The following is a 16,921-nucleotide window of genomic DNA, read 5'->3' as shown; positions in this document are numbered from 1 at the left end:
ACTAAATGACCCTTCGGCCATTCTGTTGTGAAATTACACAATTACATGTCTAGAAAATCAAACCCATCTCTCTCTAAATATTTGGCTTGGTAAACATAGGCCTATTTATCACATTCGTTAATCAAACGACTTAAACTGTTGACCTGGAACTATTGAAAATACTCTTTGATTTCTCACCGTTGAAAATAAGCTAGTATTACACACCACATACACAACACACTGACTTAGCGTTTCACAGGCGAGAATTGCGGAAGTTGAGCAGACAGGAGGAGGGAAAACTTCAAAACTATACACCGCCAACCAAATCTCGTTCACTTTAAACCATAATATATGAAATCTAGCAAACACCGCAGTACAAAGGCGAAGGAACCGTTTAAAATATCGATTCGGTAAAGAAGAAACGTGAAACTTAAATAGAGAAAATTTCAAATATATAATTTTCGGGGTAACCTCCGACAATAGCGTAAAGTTTTTTCTTATATAGCACGCTTTTCGACTTCTCTCTCCTCGCCGCTCCTCGCTGTTTTTCACACCACACAATCTCTCTGGCAGTCGCAGCAGCATACGATATAGTTGTACACATCGAGTAAGTATACCTAGTGTAGTAGCAAATATACAATACGCAATCTTCGGGGAAAATAGTTAGGTATATCATACTGATATGTAAGAAAATGTTACGTCGGACGTATTTCGGATGGGTAAGTTTTGCCGAAACAACGGCATATATTTATATAAATCAAGAGTTAACTGTCCCCGAAGGGACTACCATTCAACGCCGCCACTAGATTAACACTTTATTTATTGCCTTAAACCGATTACTTTTTTCCCACGCGTATAAGTCGGCATCCGCCGCACCTCGTCGACTTGTTCGGGCTGTCGACTTCATTTTAGCTAGGTACGTACCTCTGCACCTCACACAACTTTACTCCCTCATCGTATGCTCTTGTCTCATCCTTTCGCTGTTTGTATAAATACGTATACGTAGGTTATCTATAGATACTCGTAAGTTAGTTGAGAGTGTTTCTGCTTCGAATGATGGGAGGGGGGGGGGAGAAAACGAGTACCTTTAAATATTTCGAACAATTTTTTGATGAATTATTCGCATACATACTGCCTACCTAGCGTGGATCTAAAAAAGTTTTCTTTCGGAGAAATTTCTCTTTGAATTTCACTCAAGGAAAAGTACCATAAAAGACATGTACCAACGTATACGTAGCTTTTGATTTTCTTCAAGTTTTTTCACCGTGTCGAGGAAAAAAAACCATTATTGCGAGTTGAACTTGAAAAGAGATTATTTTAAGTGTTGGTACACCTACGACATACCTACTCGTATCCACGTGTGTGTGTGCGATTCGTTCTCGAGTTTTTAAAATTTTCATTCATCTTTTCTAACATGTGCTTTTGAGCTTTAAGTCAATCAAAAGTATATAAGCTTTTTAATACCATTGTGCTGCGATTGTTTTAAAGCCGAAGTTGTGCAAATATCGTCGAATTTTCACTGAAATTTGGTGATGTTCTTTGTCTAGCTTCAGATTGATGAAATTTCAGAAATCTCGTAGCAGTTATAATTTTTTTTTCTAATTAGATGACGACTTTTTGATGAAATCTCATAAAGTAATTTTAACCTATGTACTTCAAATGTCTCGTTTCTCTTATTTTAATTTTCATTTATTCAATGAATATGTTATTGAGTTGACGTTAGAAGCGTTTCACCTCGAAAATATTATTTCAAAAGATTTTGTCGAATTCTTTGAAGGTATAATTTCAAGAGATTATGTAGAAATTGTTCGATGAATTATGAAATGAACATGATTGCATTTAAAAAATTACCTGCTGTGAAATTTAAAATTTTGTTCAAATGTCGGACAATAATTTTAAGAATCTGGAAATAATTTCAAAAATTGAAAAAAAAAACGAAAAAGTTGAAAGATTATTTTGAAGCTGAAAACTTTGAAATGCCAGAAACATCGTTAAAAAATGTCTAAAAACTTCCAAAAAAAAATATTTGAAAATACAACTGCTATTGAAATTTCTAGAAAGGTTCCAAAAATGTTGCTAGAAAAACATTAGATAAGTATTCAAAAAGTTGCAAAAAAACTAGAAAATTACGAAAACGGCCACAAAAAAATTCAAAATAAAATTGAAAAAATTGACAAACCTAAAACGAGCCAAATAAACGATAAGATTATCAAAGGAATAAAATTTTTATTAAAATTAGGTGCTTGAAAAAAAATAAAATCGATAAATTTTCAAAAAAAATTGTTTCTAAAAGTTTGGAAAAGAATCAAAATCACGCTACGTAAATTTGAAAAAAAGCTCCAACAGGAGAACAAAAAGTTGTACCGATTAAAACTTGAAATTCTGTTGAGAAGTCGTGAAAAGTTCCATAATTTTGAAATAGAACACACAGAAAAAATGATAACACTTTTCAAAAATGGAGGTCAAGTTTCCACTCCAAGAAAAGTTTCCAAAGTTGGATGAAATATCTAGCAATTTGAAACATAATAGTGCTAAAAACTCATGAAAGTACAGAAAAAATGTTTATTTTGTAGTAAAAATGGAATGCGATTTGAAAAAAACAAATGCAAAAGCAAAATGAGCTAAAAAGTACTAAAAAAACAATGAAATTAGCGCTTAAATGACTCAACATTCAGAAAAATTGATGAAATTTCGCAGAGCTTGTGGAAAATTCAGTAGAAAATTGTATCAACTTACTCATCGATAAAATTTGATAAGACCACCTAAAACTGATTTTAAAAAAATTAAAAATGGATAAAATTACAATACTCGTATCTGGCAATTTTTTAGTATCAAAATGTAGGGTTTCAAGTCTTCAAAAGGTCGCTGATTTCAATCCTGAAATCCACAAGATCTCAGAAGTGATATCAAACCTTCCAGTGAGAAGATCCACCCAGGGTGTAAAATTTTGAAAAATGAAAATGGTTAGGTACCAAATTTTTCAAGTTTACTAAATCCAAATTAGGCGTTTGGCCTTGGAATTGAAATTCAGTCTCGCAAAGAAGGGCTCAGACCCAAAATTGTGATAAATTTTGTCTCTTATTGGGTTAAGCAGATTTCAAAATCAGAATCAAGATCTGGAGCTCCAAAAATCTATATTATGAAGACCATAACGCATTTTTTGAAATTTTAGGTTCCGTACCCCTTTTTGGAAAACTCATTTTTGGTTTTGCAGCCAAATATGTTTCAAGATCGACATATTTTCTAAAATTGTGAGTTCCAAGACTCCCTTCATGGAGTTATAAATCAGCAACTCGAGGCTAGCAAAAATCGAATATTCTTAATTCCAAGTTCCACCTTACTGTACTTTGAAAATAGATCCTATTCAAATTCCATGGAGGAAGGTTTAATAATTTGAAATTTCTTCACAAAGTTTCTAGAACCCAAAAAGTAAATTTTTTCTTGTTTTTGTGTTATTGTGACCATTTTTTCGATTTTTTCCACCCGTTTAGATGACTTTTTTTTTTAAATTGGTGTAATTTCTTGGTACTTACCTAATTAATTTTTTTTCATGGAACTTTTTCGGATCTTCTGATTACGAAAAAAAAAAAATGTTTGAGAATTTTGACCAAATTGAGTGAAGCTCTTCATTTTGAGTTGAAATTCAACTAGAAAAAATATCAGCCCCGAAGGGGTGTCCTTGGAGAAGAGATATGGGTTCTCAAAAGAGGAAATTTCCAAAAAAAAATCGTTCTGAAACTAGTGATGGAGAAGGAAATTCACCCCCCCCCCCCCGTCCGACAAAAAAGAATCTCGAATGCTATCTTTTAGAATTGAGCCATTTTTTCCCGAAACAGATTAGGAAGAACTAGACTGAAAAACCACGATTTTTTCAAAAATACTTCCGCTTCGAGGATCTTTATCCCTTCTCCAAAATGACACTTCCGGGTCCAAGATTTTTTCTAGATGACTTTCAACTTATAATCAAGGTTTCCAGCGAATTTGGACAAAATCCAGCTCCCATTTTTTTCTCTCGATCTACCCTTCGTATTAAACTTTCAATTCCTCCACAGCAACCCTTCTCGGTCTAATCAACTCCCACAGTTCATTCAACTTCACCCATCTAAAAACTCGAGCTAATTCAACAAAACAGGTACGTACTGCCACTACATAGCAAGTACGTACCTACTCTTGCTTTTTCCTTGCAAAGGAGCCAAAATAAATTCTAAAAATCAACACGAATTAATATCAAAGAAATGAAAAAAGTTACGAGACGAGTTGAAGTTTCGTCTTTTTATTGAAAATATTACCCTGTGAAGAAGATACACGACGAGGAACGCGCGACGCGATGTGAAGTGCAAAACAGCAGCAAGCAGGGCAAAGGATAGAAGTAGTTAATCCGTTTAGCGATGATTTTTTTTTCGTTTTTTCTCAGAAGCCGCAATTGAGGACTCGGGGGAGATAAGGGTACAGCGTGTTATCTAAGCTCCGGTACAAGGACCGGGTACGCAACCAGCCGTGCATAGGCGCGCGATGATGGTGACGAGCAAGAGTATAAGACGACGAACGACGTGGTGATGATGAATGAAACAAGACGTCGAAAAGCATGAAGAAGGAAACGTGAAAGCGGGTACGAATTTGCAGGCTTTAAAAAGAAGAAAAAAAAAGAGAAAAAAGTTTTCTTCAAGAAGCCGAGCGAGGCAAAAGTGGCACGAGGAAGAACACGCAGAGAGGGAGGAATTTTTACCCATATTTTTAGCAAAGAAATACTCGTAAAAAAAGTGTTCTCGTGAAGCGCGTGTCTGTACATTGAGATGAGCAACTTACTGGCTAAAGTGAGATGAAAATGACACGGTTTTTTCTGCGTGCCGATGTCATTCTGAGCCCAACATGCCAATGTACCGAAATCTGATTCCGACAGAGGTGTGTATTTCAGGATACTGATTTTACCGGATGATTGGATATCGTCGTCCAGAGTGTTGGATATTTTCATCGTGTTGTTTATCGTCCAGAAGAATTGTACGTGTTGATTCATTAGACCTGGTTCGACTTCGCATTGCAGTATTACCAGTTCGTGGATGGCGGCCATTATGTGCTGGTTTTCCGTTCCTTCTTGACAAAATGGTACATCTGGAACATGAAGAAAAATATTTTGTGTTAGTTTGAGTGATGTAGAAGGTATATTTGGAGGGCTGTGAACGAGATGATATCTTTCGGTTCTTGATGTAAAAAGAGATCGGTGGAAAAAAGGGTAAGGTGAACTGAAAGTTGGAATTTTTTTTTGGAGCAACGTGGTCTGAAACCTTCATCTTAAACAAACTTTCAGCTGCCCAAATTAATTTTCCGATTTTTGGAATGTTTTTGAAAAAATTGAAAATTAACAATTTTTGGTGATTTATGCTTATTCTGAAAAAAGTATATTATTCATTCAATAAAAATGATGGAAATTAGACCAGATACTGATATCGACTCCCACAAGCCAAATTTAACAATTTCCAGTCATTCTGGAGCTTCCAGCATGATTTTTGATTTATTCAGAAAGCTTGAATATTAATTTAGGCAGCTGAATATTGAGTTTTGGCTCAACAGATTTCCAGACAGACACCTCTCAAGGGTGAAATACTAAAATATCATCAAACCTAAGTCTGGTCAAAAAAACGTGCTTTTTGCGTGCGCCTGGAAATCTGACCAGATGAGTATAAGCTCGTCGAAAAGCTGATTTTCAAGCTTTCTGGAGAAATTATTAAATTTTGGAGGGTCAAAAGTCGCACTGGAGAATCTAGAATGGCTTGAAATGATGAAATTTGGATTTGAGTTTTAGGGTTAAGTTTTGGAAAAGACAATGCCATTCGTACAAATTTAAAAATTTCCCCTTCGAACAGAAAATTTTGGATTTTTGGAATTTTTTCCCAAATTAATTTTGGTAGAAAAAAACTCTCCTGGAGAGGTTTTTAAAGTCTGGATAAATTGAAAATTGCGCATGGAGACTTCAGAAGGCTCAAAATAGTAAAATTCGGATTTGGAAGACTGCTTTCAGAGAAGGCAACGCCATTCGTGCCAATTTCATAAATTTCCCTATACGAACTGAATATTTTGGATTTTAAAAAGTTTTTCCTACTTTGGTCAAAAATCACACCTTGTAGTGTTCACTTGGAAATTGAGTCAAAATGAGGATAAATTCTTTAAATGGGTCCACAATGAGCTACAACTCGATTTTTAGCTGCCCAAGTCAATATCCACTTTTCTGGAGAAATCAAAAATTATACCTACACTGGAAGCTCTAAAATTGCTCGAAATAGTGTAATTTGGATTTAGACAGTTGATTACAGACAGGACAGAGACATTCGTGCTAATTTCAAAAATTTACTCATGAGCAGAGAAATTTAGGGTTTTAATATTTTTTTGCTGGATATGATAAACATTTTGGTCAAAAAATTTCATTTGAGGTGTTAGCCTAGAAATCGAGCCAAATGGCGATAAACTTGTTTAATAATTCGAGAATAAGCCACGATTCCATTTTTAAGGCAGTTGCCCTAATCAATTTCAAATCTCGCTGAAGACTCCAGAATGGCCGAAAATAATGAGATTCAGTTCTAGGAAGTTGATATTAGTTTCAGCACAAATTTCCATCATTTATTTTCAAAAATTCGCTAAAAATCAAAAAGTCAGTTTTCGCAGATGAAATTTTGTTAATGGAACTTTTAGACCATGTTCATGCTCTTTACAAAAATCGTACTCTCTAAATTAGAAACAGTGAAATTTCAATGCTTAGCCAGTCACGACATTTTGCCTTTTTAAAAGCAAGCAGTAGTTTCTTTACTGTTTTGCAGTCAAAAACTACTGCTTTTAAAAAAGCAAAATGTCGTGACTGCTAAGCAGTGAAATCAATGTTTCAAATTTAGAGAGTAGTCCTGTTCAAATCGGAGACCGATAACAGGGAGAGATTCTCTTGTTAGAGCAAAACTAGTAAGACCAAAGAACGTTGATATGCAAAAAAATTGTTATCAATTGACCATAAAATCATTTCTCCAACCTCAAAGGCTATCAAGTGTTCAGTGCTTTCATTCAAAATATGTTTCAAAAGTTTTCCTGGTTCATTTCTACTTTTCTGTAAAACTATATGTATTTGAAAACGAGAACTAAAAATTTCATCATCAAACTACACGTTTCGCCAATGTAGGGCAATTAAAGAATAAGCTCATATCGCTCACAAGTTGAAAAAAAAACTCGCAATACTCATAAATACGTAATTACAAACTAAAAAAAGCAGAAGATGTGAAAAAAGAGGACAAGGGAATACGGTAGAAATGTATTAAAAGTGAATTGTCGAGGTTACAGTAATACCTTAGTTTTTTTTCTCGTTCAAGCACACTCGGAAAACAATTGTTAAAAAGCTTTCGATATTTACGAAACGAAGTAAAGCTTATACCATGCTGTACGATGAAGACGAGGTATCAGTTAATGATGGTGGCTGGTAGAGTGGTGGTGGTACGTATCGCATAAAAACAAAAACGAATTCAACCCATACTTAACAATTGTTGGCGATAAGTAGCCATATACTGTGTACAGAGTGTACGAGTCGAGTATGTGCGCGGAAATTAGAAATAAACTGAAAAAGTGTATTACTTCGATCGAGCTTTTCTTTTTCGAAAAAAAATCTTCAGCTTTTGTTTGGTGTTTTACTATTGAATTCGTATACCTTTACCTAACGAATAATATCGGTACGGAAATGTTGATCGAAAAACACATTAAGTACCTACATACCTTCGTATTTAACCTACTTATACGTACAAGTAGGAACATTTTTCGAATTTTGGTTTAGGTACCTGATAAATGTATGCGTAGATTGAAAAATAAGCGTGTAATTTGAATTATTTTTTAGGCTCGTTGAAAGTACATAAATGTAGGTAGATTGCGGTTTTGTAAATCAGAAATTTCTGTTTAAATTCTTGATGTTTCAAATTGAAAAATATTTTCCAATAGCATTCTTTTGCGTTAATTTTAGGAAGTACTGAAAACAGATGGAAGAAGAGGAGGGTACAATGATTAAAAGAATGCTTCGTCGGATCAAACGTTACAGAAATTTGTATACCAATGAAGGATATAGCTATACGATCAAATTCCACAACAACAAAGGGTTGCTTTGCTGTAAGTATGCAACGAGGAGGGTAAGTATAGGTATTTTTTAAAAGAAACATTTTTCAAGGTACTGTTGCATACAAAGTATCCGAAGGAGCTGTGATACTTTCTAGTTGAATTTTTTGTTTATTTGAGTTTTAGAAATTTGCTACTTAGAAGAGAAAATCTAAATATTTATTGATAAGGACTCTGAAGTTGGTAAAAATGGCAGAATTCAGTTTCAATATGTATTTTCACTAGGATAAGATAACAAAACTTCAACTCCCCCCACCTCCTCACACTAAAAGGCTTAGATATTAATAGAATGAATCTCAAGTTCTCAAAAGGTCATAAATTAAAAAATTAGAGAAAGTCGAAGAAAATATTAAAACACAATTGAAGCTATGTATTTCAACTCTAACTTGATCTTTAAAAAATTCTATTAAGAGCATTACCTATGAAATTCAGTCGGCTATTTTATAAATGCGAATCAATTTTTAATGACTGTTTCCTACAAACGATTTCCCAAAAGCCGTTTTTCCAAGTCAATTACAATGTTGATTTAAGGGAGGGGAGGGGGAGATTATCACTGATGAAGAAATGAGCGTTGGTAGATATTTTTCAACTACTTGAAAATTGAAGGGAGGCTGAAAAATACGATGAAACCATTTGATACACTTATTTGGGAGGTTTATGAATTTTGACTTCTTACCTCAGTCGAATTGAATTTAAACATTTTTTTCAGTCTTCAAAATGAAAATTTCCTTAACTCAAAAAATGAATTGAAATTCACCCCGAGAAATTTTGTTTTCGGTATGACTTTTAATACTTAATTCATTTAGGTAGTGTTTTTTTTTGGTCTGAACTCAATCTTTTTTCTTTGTTTTGAATAAAACTTGGATAAGGATTCATCTCTTTGAATAATGAAGTCGAATTTTTCTTTTTGAAAAAAATGGAGGGCTCCCATTCGTATATTTTTTAATTTTTCAATCCATAATTTTTCGTTGGGATCATTTAGTATTGGTCGAAAATCAAGCTCAAAGAATAGAGACTTCAAAAAGACTAAAATCTACTAAAGAAGAAAAAATTACTTACTTACGTTTTGTGATTCCAAATTTAATATTTACAATTGATGTTACTATTGAATTGCAGTCAGCATTCTCATTAAACTGACGATTTTGGATTCCTCGCGTCCTACACCATTTTTTAAGTGAGAAAAATGTAGTCGATTTTTCTTTATTTTTCATGTCAAGGTTAAGTTGAAAAAAATTCTTCATCTGATTTCAATCAAAATGACCTATGAAAAAATTGCGGGATAAAGAGCTTCAAAATTTTATAATCTTTTGGAGGGAGGAGATCGTTAAAAAAATGCTCTTTTCCATCAGGTACCTGGGATTTATTATTCATCTGTCCTAATCCATTCAGAATGGCAAATTTACGACAGCACTAAATTTTCAGTTCCTGGTTCCTGGAGTTTATTTCAGCGCCTTATAGAGCAATTTGAAATTGCTGGAGAAAAGTGAAATTTTGCAGGAGACCAGCTGAGATCGAAAGTGGTTTCGAATCGATTCAGGTCGTCGACTTTATGGTGTAGAGGAAGTTTTGAGCAATTTATGACCAAATTGAGCAATTTTGGAATTTTTAAAAATAAATGTGAGCTTGTATAAAGAAGTACCTACATTTTTTGAACCGTTTCTTCGGATTCGTGATTCATTCGTCCTGATTGATTATGAATGTCGAATTTACGAGAGAATTGAATTTTTAGCCGTCAAAGTTGATTATGACGTGACCCATGACGCCTTCTGGAGCAATTCGAAATTTGCTGGAGAAAAGTTGAATTTTTTCTGGAGGCTCCAGATCGACTTCAAAGTGGTCGTAATCGATTTTGGGAGTCAACTTTAGAATATCACACCGACTTTCAGATTTTTAATTCGAGATTTACTCCTTTTGCAAAAAATTAATATACCTAAATATCAATCGATGGATCATTTCCACCATTTTCAAAAAGTTCCAAAAATCGAAAAATCAACTTCAGCTGTTAGAAATTGGAATCTGAGGTCAGGGTCAGTGATATGCCCTTTTAATGAGTCAAATTTAAGCCGAATCAAAGTTGACAGATTAAGAATTGATGAAGATTTTTTGAACAGCTCAAAATGGTTCGAAGCAGTTCACATTTTGCCCTTTCGACCCAAATTTGATGTCTAAAAATTGTCTCAGTAAAATGAGAAATCTTGTTACGTGTAGATCTGCTTTTTTCTGACATTTTTATGAAACCTTTTCTCTCCAAAATGTCGATGCACTTTATTTTTTGCATGAATCCAAATGTGGAGCATGTTTGACGAAACACCCTGTACTAAACGATCAAAATTATGTTGGTACATACATGTGTATCTTTTAGTCACAGGGTTCATGATTTTTTTTTCTTGGCGAGTGTATTAAATTTTGGAATGATGTAAGGGTACGTATATGAAGAAGTTGAAAGTCTGCGAGAAACACGTCGTATATATATACCAAGTTTTAGATATTTTCACTCGGTTGGTCATGCTAACCGCGTGATAAAGCACTTAGGTACTACGTTAAAAGCATCCGAATCATTGAAGCTCGAAAATTTCGCAGATATAGAAATTTTTTGGCTCAATAATTAAATTTTTTTCCCTCGTCAGAAGCGATCTCGATATTCTCGGGTTGTACTCGTATTTAGCCAGCAGCAGTGGCTGAGTCCATTTAGAGCAAACTGGGCGCTTAAAGGTGTTTTTTTTCCTCTTATGGGTTTGCGGACGTGTACCTCTACCGTACCTACACCTAGCTCCTAAACTAAGTCTATTTCTATACCTACCTACTACGTAGCTTATAACCTAGCAATGTATCGATGGTGAGACGTAAGAGGTTAAGCAGCGCGTAATCTTATACCATATATATAGGTATATTCGTGAGAGCAGAGGCCTAGGTATACTACATATATTTTATTTAACTAGAATGATATAGTGTACTGGTCCAGTTTGGTAACAAAAAGTGGAAAATTTATAATGCCATTAAAATCTGAGCTAGCGTTAACTGTTTAACATTATTAAGCACCCAAGTACGTCTCCGCCTCCGCGCACGCGACCACACACGCAAAAAGGAGCCGGCAATGAAATTTGTTTAGCGGGCCGAATTGTTTTACAACAATCTCGGAAAACGAATTTGCGAAATGCGGTGTGCCAAAGTACAAAGTGCGATTTCGCCATGCTTTATTTTTCTCTTATCTCGGCTGTGATTTATGCGCCAGTAATCGCTAGCGCGATGAGGCAGTGCAGAATTCACGATGCTCACCGCAAAATGGTAAATTTGCGAAGGCAAAATATTCAGAAAATTTTCACACAGACGTCGAAATGGATTAAAATGTGATTTTTTCGCCGCCCTTTTCCGCAGATTTTTTGTTTTCTGGTATAGAAGGAAAGAAAGGGGGAGGGGGTTGGATTTTTTAATGCGCGAAAAGTGTCTTCAGATTATTCTTAAATGAATACGAGCAAAACCAGTAAAAAAATTACTTACTCCAATAGGTATTATATTTCACAAAAAATTATTTTATTGCCCCTTGAAAAAAGTCGATTTTTGCATTTCGCAAACCGCATTTTTTGGGTACCTTCTGTGCATGTCAACTTTCACGATCCTTTACAAAAAACCAGCGAAAAAATTGGTCTCGTTTCGTTATAGCTTCAATATTGCTTCGGTACTTGAGCCGAAAAACCGAAACGATTAAGAAGAAAAATTGAATGAAGCCGGACGTTTTGCGCTCGACAATCGCATAAATGTGGATCGGGCAAAGGACCAGGGGAATGGAACACGCTATTACAACAATCTTTCGCCCTTACAATAATAAGGCTATAAAGGTAGGATTTGAAAAGAAATCGAAACCTAACTACTTGGCCGCGTGAGGTTAATAAAATGTGAAAATATTTCGCCCTAAAGTGGACACCGGGTACAGTGGAAGAATACAAACCATATAGAGACGCGATGACGAACCGAGAAATAAGAAAAGAAAAGCAACCCGGAACAAAACATCGTCGAAAACGGTAAAGCAATGGAAAAAAATATCAACGCGACATTAGGTATAGAAATGGATTTCATTTTTTTGCGAAAGTTTTAAAAAACACGTCTAATGAAGAGGAAATTGGGTATGCGGTATGCGATTGAGTGGAGAATGGGGCTGGGGTTGGAATGAGAAGGAGGACATGTAGGAGAGAAAAAACCGTAAGAAGTGAGATGATCCGTGTGGAAAATGGTATGCAAGCTATACGATGACGAAAGGCCAACACAATAGTAGCACTGAAATGTTCCAGTCTAATACACAGGGTGTCCTTTGTAAGTGAGAAATTCTTTCAAAATCAAAAAGTCGAAAGCAGTTGAGAAATCCGTGAAAATTATCTCATGGGTAAGGGAACCTCTCGATCACTCAGTCGCCAATTTTCATTTTTTTTTCTTGGCCAGATCATGGAGACCAGTTACGGCAGCTCATACTTAAAAAAATTCAACTGAGAGCCTTATGAAAAACATTTTGCACGAGGGATAGTATTTCAACTTGTTAACATTTTTTTTCTAGTAGTGGATCAAGCTAAATTGAAAGACCATGCAAAAATTAATCATCAGTTGAAATTTACCAAAATTCGGATGTTTTAATGTTGCTTTGGCTTTTTCCTAGTTTCTTCTTCCACATTAGAATCAGAAAGTATTCTTCAATTAATTTACGAGTGATTTACTTGTTTCTACAATTTGAAATTAAGAAAACAAATAAATAACGAGTAAATTAATTGAAGAATACTTTCTGATTCTGATGTAGGAGGACAAACTAGGAAAAAACAAAAGAAAAATTAATGAGGTATACAATGTAGAAATTCTGTATAGTACCTAACCAAAAACTACAAAAATTAAATTGTGGCTCATGTTGTTCCACATCAACGCATATACCTACACATCTTTCTATCAAGGAGAAGTAGGTGAGTTATATCTAACAATAAAAATCGACTTATTGTCAAAATAAAGAATTAAAAAAATAGTGGTGACAAAATAATTATGAAAAAAAAACAGAAACTACCAAAAAAAAAATTATAAGAATGAGAAATTTTAAAAACGTTTTGAGGACCTTTTTTTAAAATCAACTATTCTGGTACAGTTATTTTCAAAACTATTCGGCTGATGGGTTTGATACGATTTGATGATGATGACTGTCTTAACACAGATAAGTAAATAGCAACAAATAGGTATGGAGTGATTTTAGAAAATTGCAACCATGTATTTGTAAACTTCTTTACTGCACTGAAATGATACAACGGAATTTTTCATGTTTTGCCAATCCCCTTTGATAAAATGCTCATTGCTCACATATGGAATATTCTCAAATAAAAAGAGAAAAACACGAAATAATCTGAGAATTAAGCTAGCTTTCCAAAAAAATGTAAATACGTAATGAGAAAATAATTTTTTTTCTTATTTTACCCTCGCTTAAAAAAAACGTGGGTCCTACTGCATGTTGGAAGGACACATTTTAAAACCATCTCTCCTCCACCTTTGTTTTTTTGCTCTTTTTTCGTCATATTATGAAATAATTTAAAAAAATTAAAATGGTGATAAAAGTAAATTAATTGAAAAAATATGTAATTGATTGTGAAAAGTAAATATATTGTAATGAATTGTAGTAGCTACAGGATAATAACTTGAAAACAAAAAAATTGATAACTATTGTACCATGAATACGAATAGGTACCTAAATCAATACCTAACCAGTAACCATCCAATTGAAAAAACAAAAACAAAACAATTGATGTACCATACCTAGTACCTATACCTATGCATATACGCTAGGGCGGTCCTTATTTTCAGAGTTGAGATTTTCCTTCCTCCCAACCCCAAAGTGGTGACCTCTGGTGGGAAAATAATTCCCTGCTTATTATTTTTTCCATTTTCGAAAAAAATCGGGCTGCGGTAGATCTCTCATATTTTCAAAAATTTTATAAAATACAAATTCACTATAACAATTTTAAAATTTCACAATTTCAAGTTCTATTATCTCTAAAAAGTCTCTTTTGAGTAAGTAAATTAAACTCTCATGTCGATTTTAGTCCCTTCCATTGCATACTAAGCTGACCCCCCAAAATAGCTGAAATTAAATGTGAAATATATACAAATTTCAGCTACTCTTGGGGACCGACTTGGTTATCCAGGGAGGGGGTTAATATCCTCATGAGAGTTCGATTTACTCAAAAGAGACTTTTTAAAAGTGTTAGAACTTGAAATTTTGAAAATGTTGCTTTGTGTTTTTTTTTCAAATTTTTGAAAAGTGAGAGACCCGTGGGTTGCGGCCCAAGTTTTTCAAAAATGGAAAAAATGAAAAATCGAGAATTATTTTCTCACCAGAGGTCATCACTTTGAGGGTTGGGAGCAGAAGAAATCGCGAATTTTTTTTGTAATGTTCTGCTGATGACCATCTAAAAATGTATTTTTTCTCAAAATAAAAAGATCGTACTCTAATGTAACAGTTCTAAGAAAAAAGATAAGACTCTTCGAACACAATCTTTCAATTATTCATAAAACGACGGTAACAACCAACGCAGACATGCCGACGGTGTTCACCACACATCGGCTCAGCGCATCTTTGGCGAAATTGTGTAGATTTTCGGTAACAATGACATGGACAAAACCGGTATCTGATATTTCTCGGATGTCCTGTGGCCTTGGGTCAGCAGTATAGTGAACCACTCAGTTCTGTTGTCTCGGGCGAGTACTGATATCCGAGCTTGCCTCCGATGCCATCTTGATGGCCCTGGCACATCTGAGGAATCTTCCTCCTCAGAACTACTTTCATCGGAGGTAGCATCTATGTACTTCGTCTGATTCCTCATCGTCGTCACTTAATTGTTGGGGGTCATTATCGTCATATTCATCATCGATGGATTCATTATCAGTTTCATTATTCGCGACCATTTTTAAAAGCCGAATGAGGTTTGAAATGTGAAGAACATAGAGGTTAATCAATTTTAAATGCTTAGCAAACAGCTGAATGATTGTCAAGCCATTTCACTCTTACCTTTTTTTTTTACCACCCTGTATAACATTTGAGGTCTAGAAGTACCCCCACCTGAGTTTGAATAATTGTTAAGCCATTTCACTTGAAACTGTTTATTTACCACCATGTATAACATTTGGGGTATAGAAGTACCCCACCTGGTCTTCTACGAGTACCTATGGTACAAAATGGTTGGGGTATAATGTGACCCCACCTGGTCTTTTGTGGTACTGTTTGCTACAGGGTCCTTCAAGGGTTAAGGACTACTCTAATATACGCATAAGTACGTATATGTACTGTACTTATTATCTAAGCCTGGTACTTATACATACATTATTTTCTTTAAAAAAAAAACAAACAAGAACATTAGGATATGAGTATTACAGATTTTGGTTCTGTGTTCTGGTCATGTCGTTTTCATTTTTATCCATAATAACAACTTAAAAACAAAAAAAAAATTAAAAAGTACCATCAAAACAAATAGGTACCCAAATCAATACCTAACCAGTCACCATCCAATTGAAATCAAAAATCAAAACAATTATGTACCCATGCATATTGCATATACACATATGTATGTATCTAATACGCATTTTGTAAAAATCAAAGAGTCAAAAGTGGGAAAAATCGAATTCCTGCCAAATTGATCTAGGAAGCTGAAATTCTGATGTACCCTATTTTCAACCCCTTTTGAATATGGAGCCTCCTGTAAATTTTGGAAATTTTAAATTTGCATTCAATTTTTCCCATTGACTCTGGAGAGCAAAAATTTAGTTCATGCCCTAATTTTAACACGCTGACTAGATTTCATGTGGTTTCAAACCATTCTGGAGCCTCCCAGCCGTACGTATTGTGAAAATTGAAGATTTTCAAATGTACCATAAAAACTGTTAAAATTGACTTTGATACTTATAAACGTGATTTGGTGCTTGTTAACAACATGACCGCAATTACACAACATTTTTCCAAAATCGGTTTCTGCCAGTTTGGAAACATTGCGTTTCATCAGCAAAATTAAACGTTTAAAACATGTATGGTTTTGAACCAGCAGAAACAGATTTTAGAAAATTTGTATGTAATTGATCAATGAGTCATTAACCTGCATCAAATGCGTTTAATACGTGTTAAAGTTAATTTGGGTAGTTTCTGATCATGGCATTTTTTGAAAACTTTGAGTTTCCAAAATGAAGCTGGAGGCTCTAGAATGGCTGGACACCACCTCTGATCGACTTAGCATGTTAAAGTTGGAGTGTAATGTAAATTTTAGCTTTTCAGCGGTGATGACTGATGATTACCAGAATGAGCATTCGGTGATTTCGTTTTGTTATTCGTTGTAGAGGTGAAAGTAAAAACATTTACCAGATGAATTAGACGAATTCGTATATCATTGTTTTGTTCATGTATTTATTTGGCCAGAAGACTTACTACGTAATTCAAAATTTGTAGTATAGTGTAAAAGAGATTGTCGTTTTCGTATTGGTGGTAAACGTTTTCTCGAATTGGTTAGGTACATATGTTGTAGGTATCGTTCAATTTTTCTGAAACGATACAGCTAAAAATTGAACTCCAAAATTCTCGGTATCCTCTCCGCAAGCTTTCAAGCCTTTTAACGCCCGATTGACATTACTGAGAAGCTGCGGTATCTCGTTTGTTGATTCCATTTGGTTGATTGAAATATTTTCTTGTTATCGATTTGATGTCTTTGTAAGTGGAAACAACCTGACACCACGATCAGTTAGAGGAGTGTCACGAACCAAATCGGCGACAGCATCTCCAATTAACGCATTTTTCAAATTGTACAAT

General features: G+C 34.6%; 2 protein-coding genes across 3 annotated transcripts in view; both read right to left on the bottom strand.

The window, feature by feature from the left end:
* The window catches only part of LOC135835591 (uncharacterized), a 309,298-nt gene that overhangs the window by 48,409 nt on the left and 243,968 nt on the right, over positions 1–16,921 (bottom strand). The gene's annotated exons all lie outside the window — the stretch shown is intronic.
* Positions 1–16,921, bottom strand: part of LOC135835590 (hemicentin-1-like) — a 168,874-nt gene that overhangs the window by 7,177 nt on the left and 144,776 nt on the right. For both annotated transcript variants that reach the window (XM_065349924.1, XM_065349925.1), the window contains one exon: positions 4,786–5,088. In XM_065349924.1, coding sequence (XP_065205996.1) covers positions 4,786–5,088 — 303 coding nt within the window. The remainder of the gene's footprint in view (positions 1–4,785; positions 5,089–16,921) is intronic.

The sequence above is a fragment of the Planococcus citri genome, chromosome 2 (genome assembly GCF_950023065.1).
Source record: "Planococcus citri chromosome 2, ihPlaCitr1.1, whole genome shotgun sequence".
Lineage (NCBI taxonomy): Eukaryota > Metazoa > Arthropoda > Insecta > Hemiptera > Pseudococcidae > Planococcus > Planococcus citri.
Note: the sequence above shows the minus strand (reverse complement) of the source record. Positions and strands in the feature narration are given on the sequence as shown.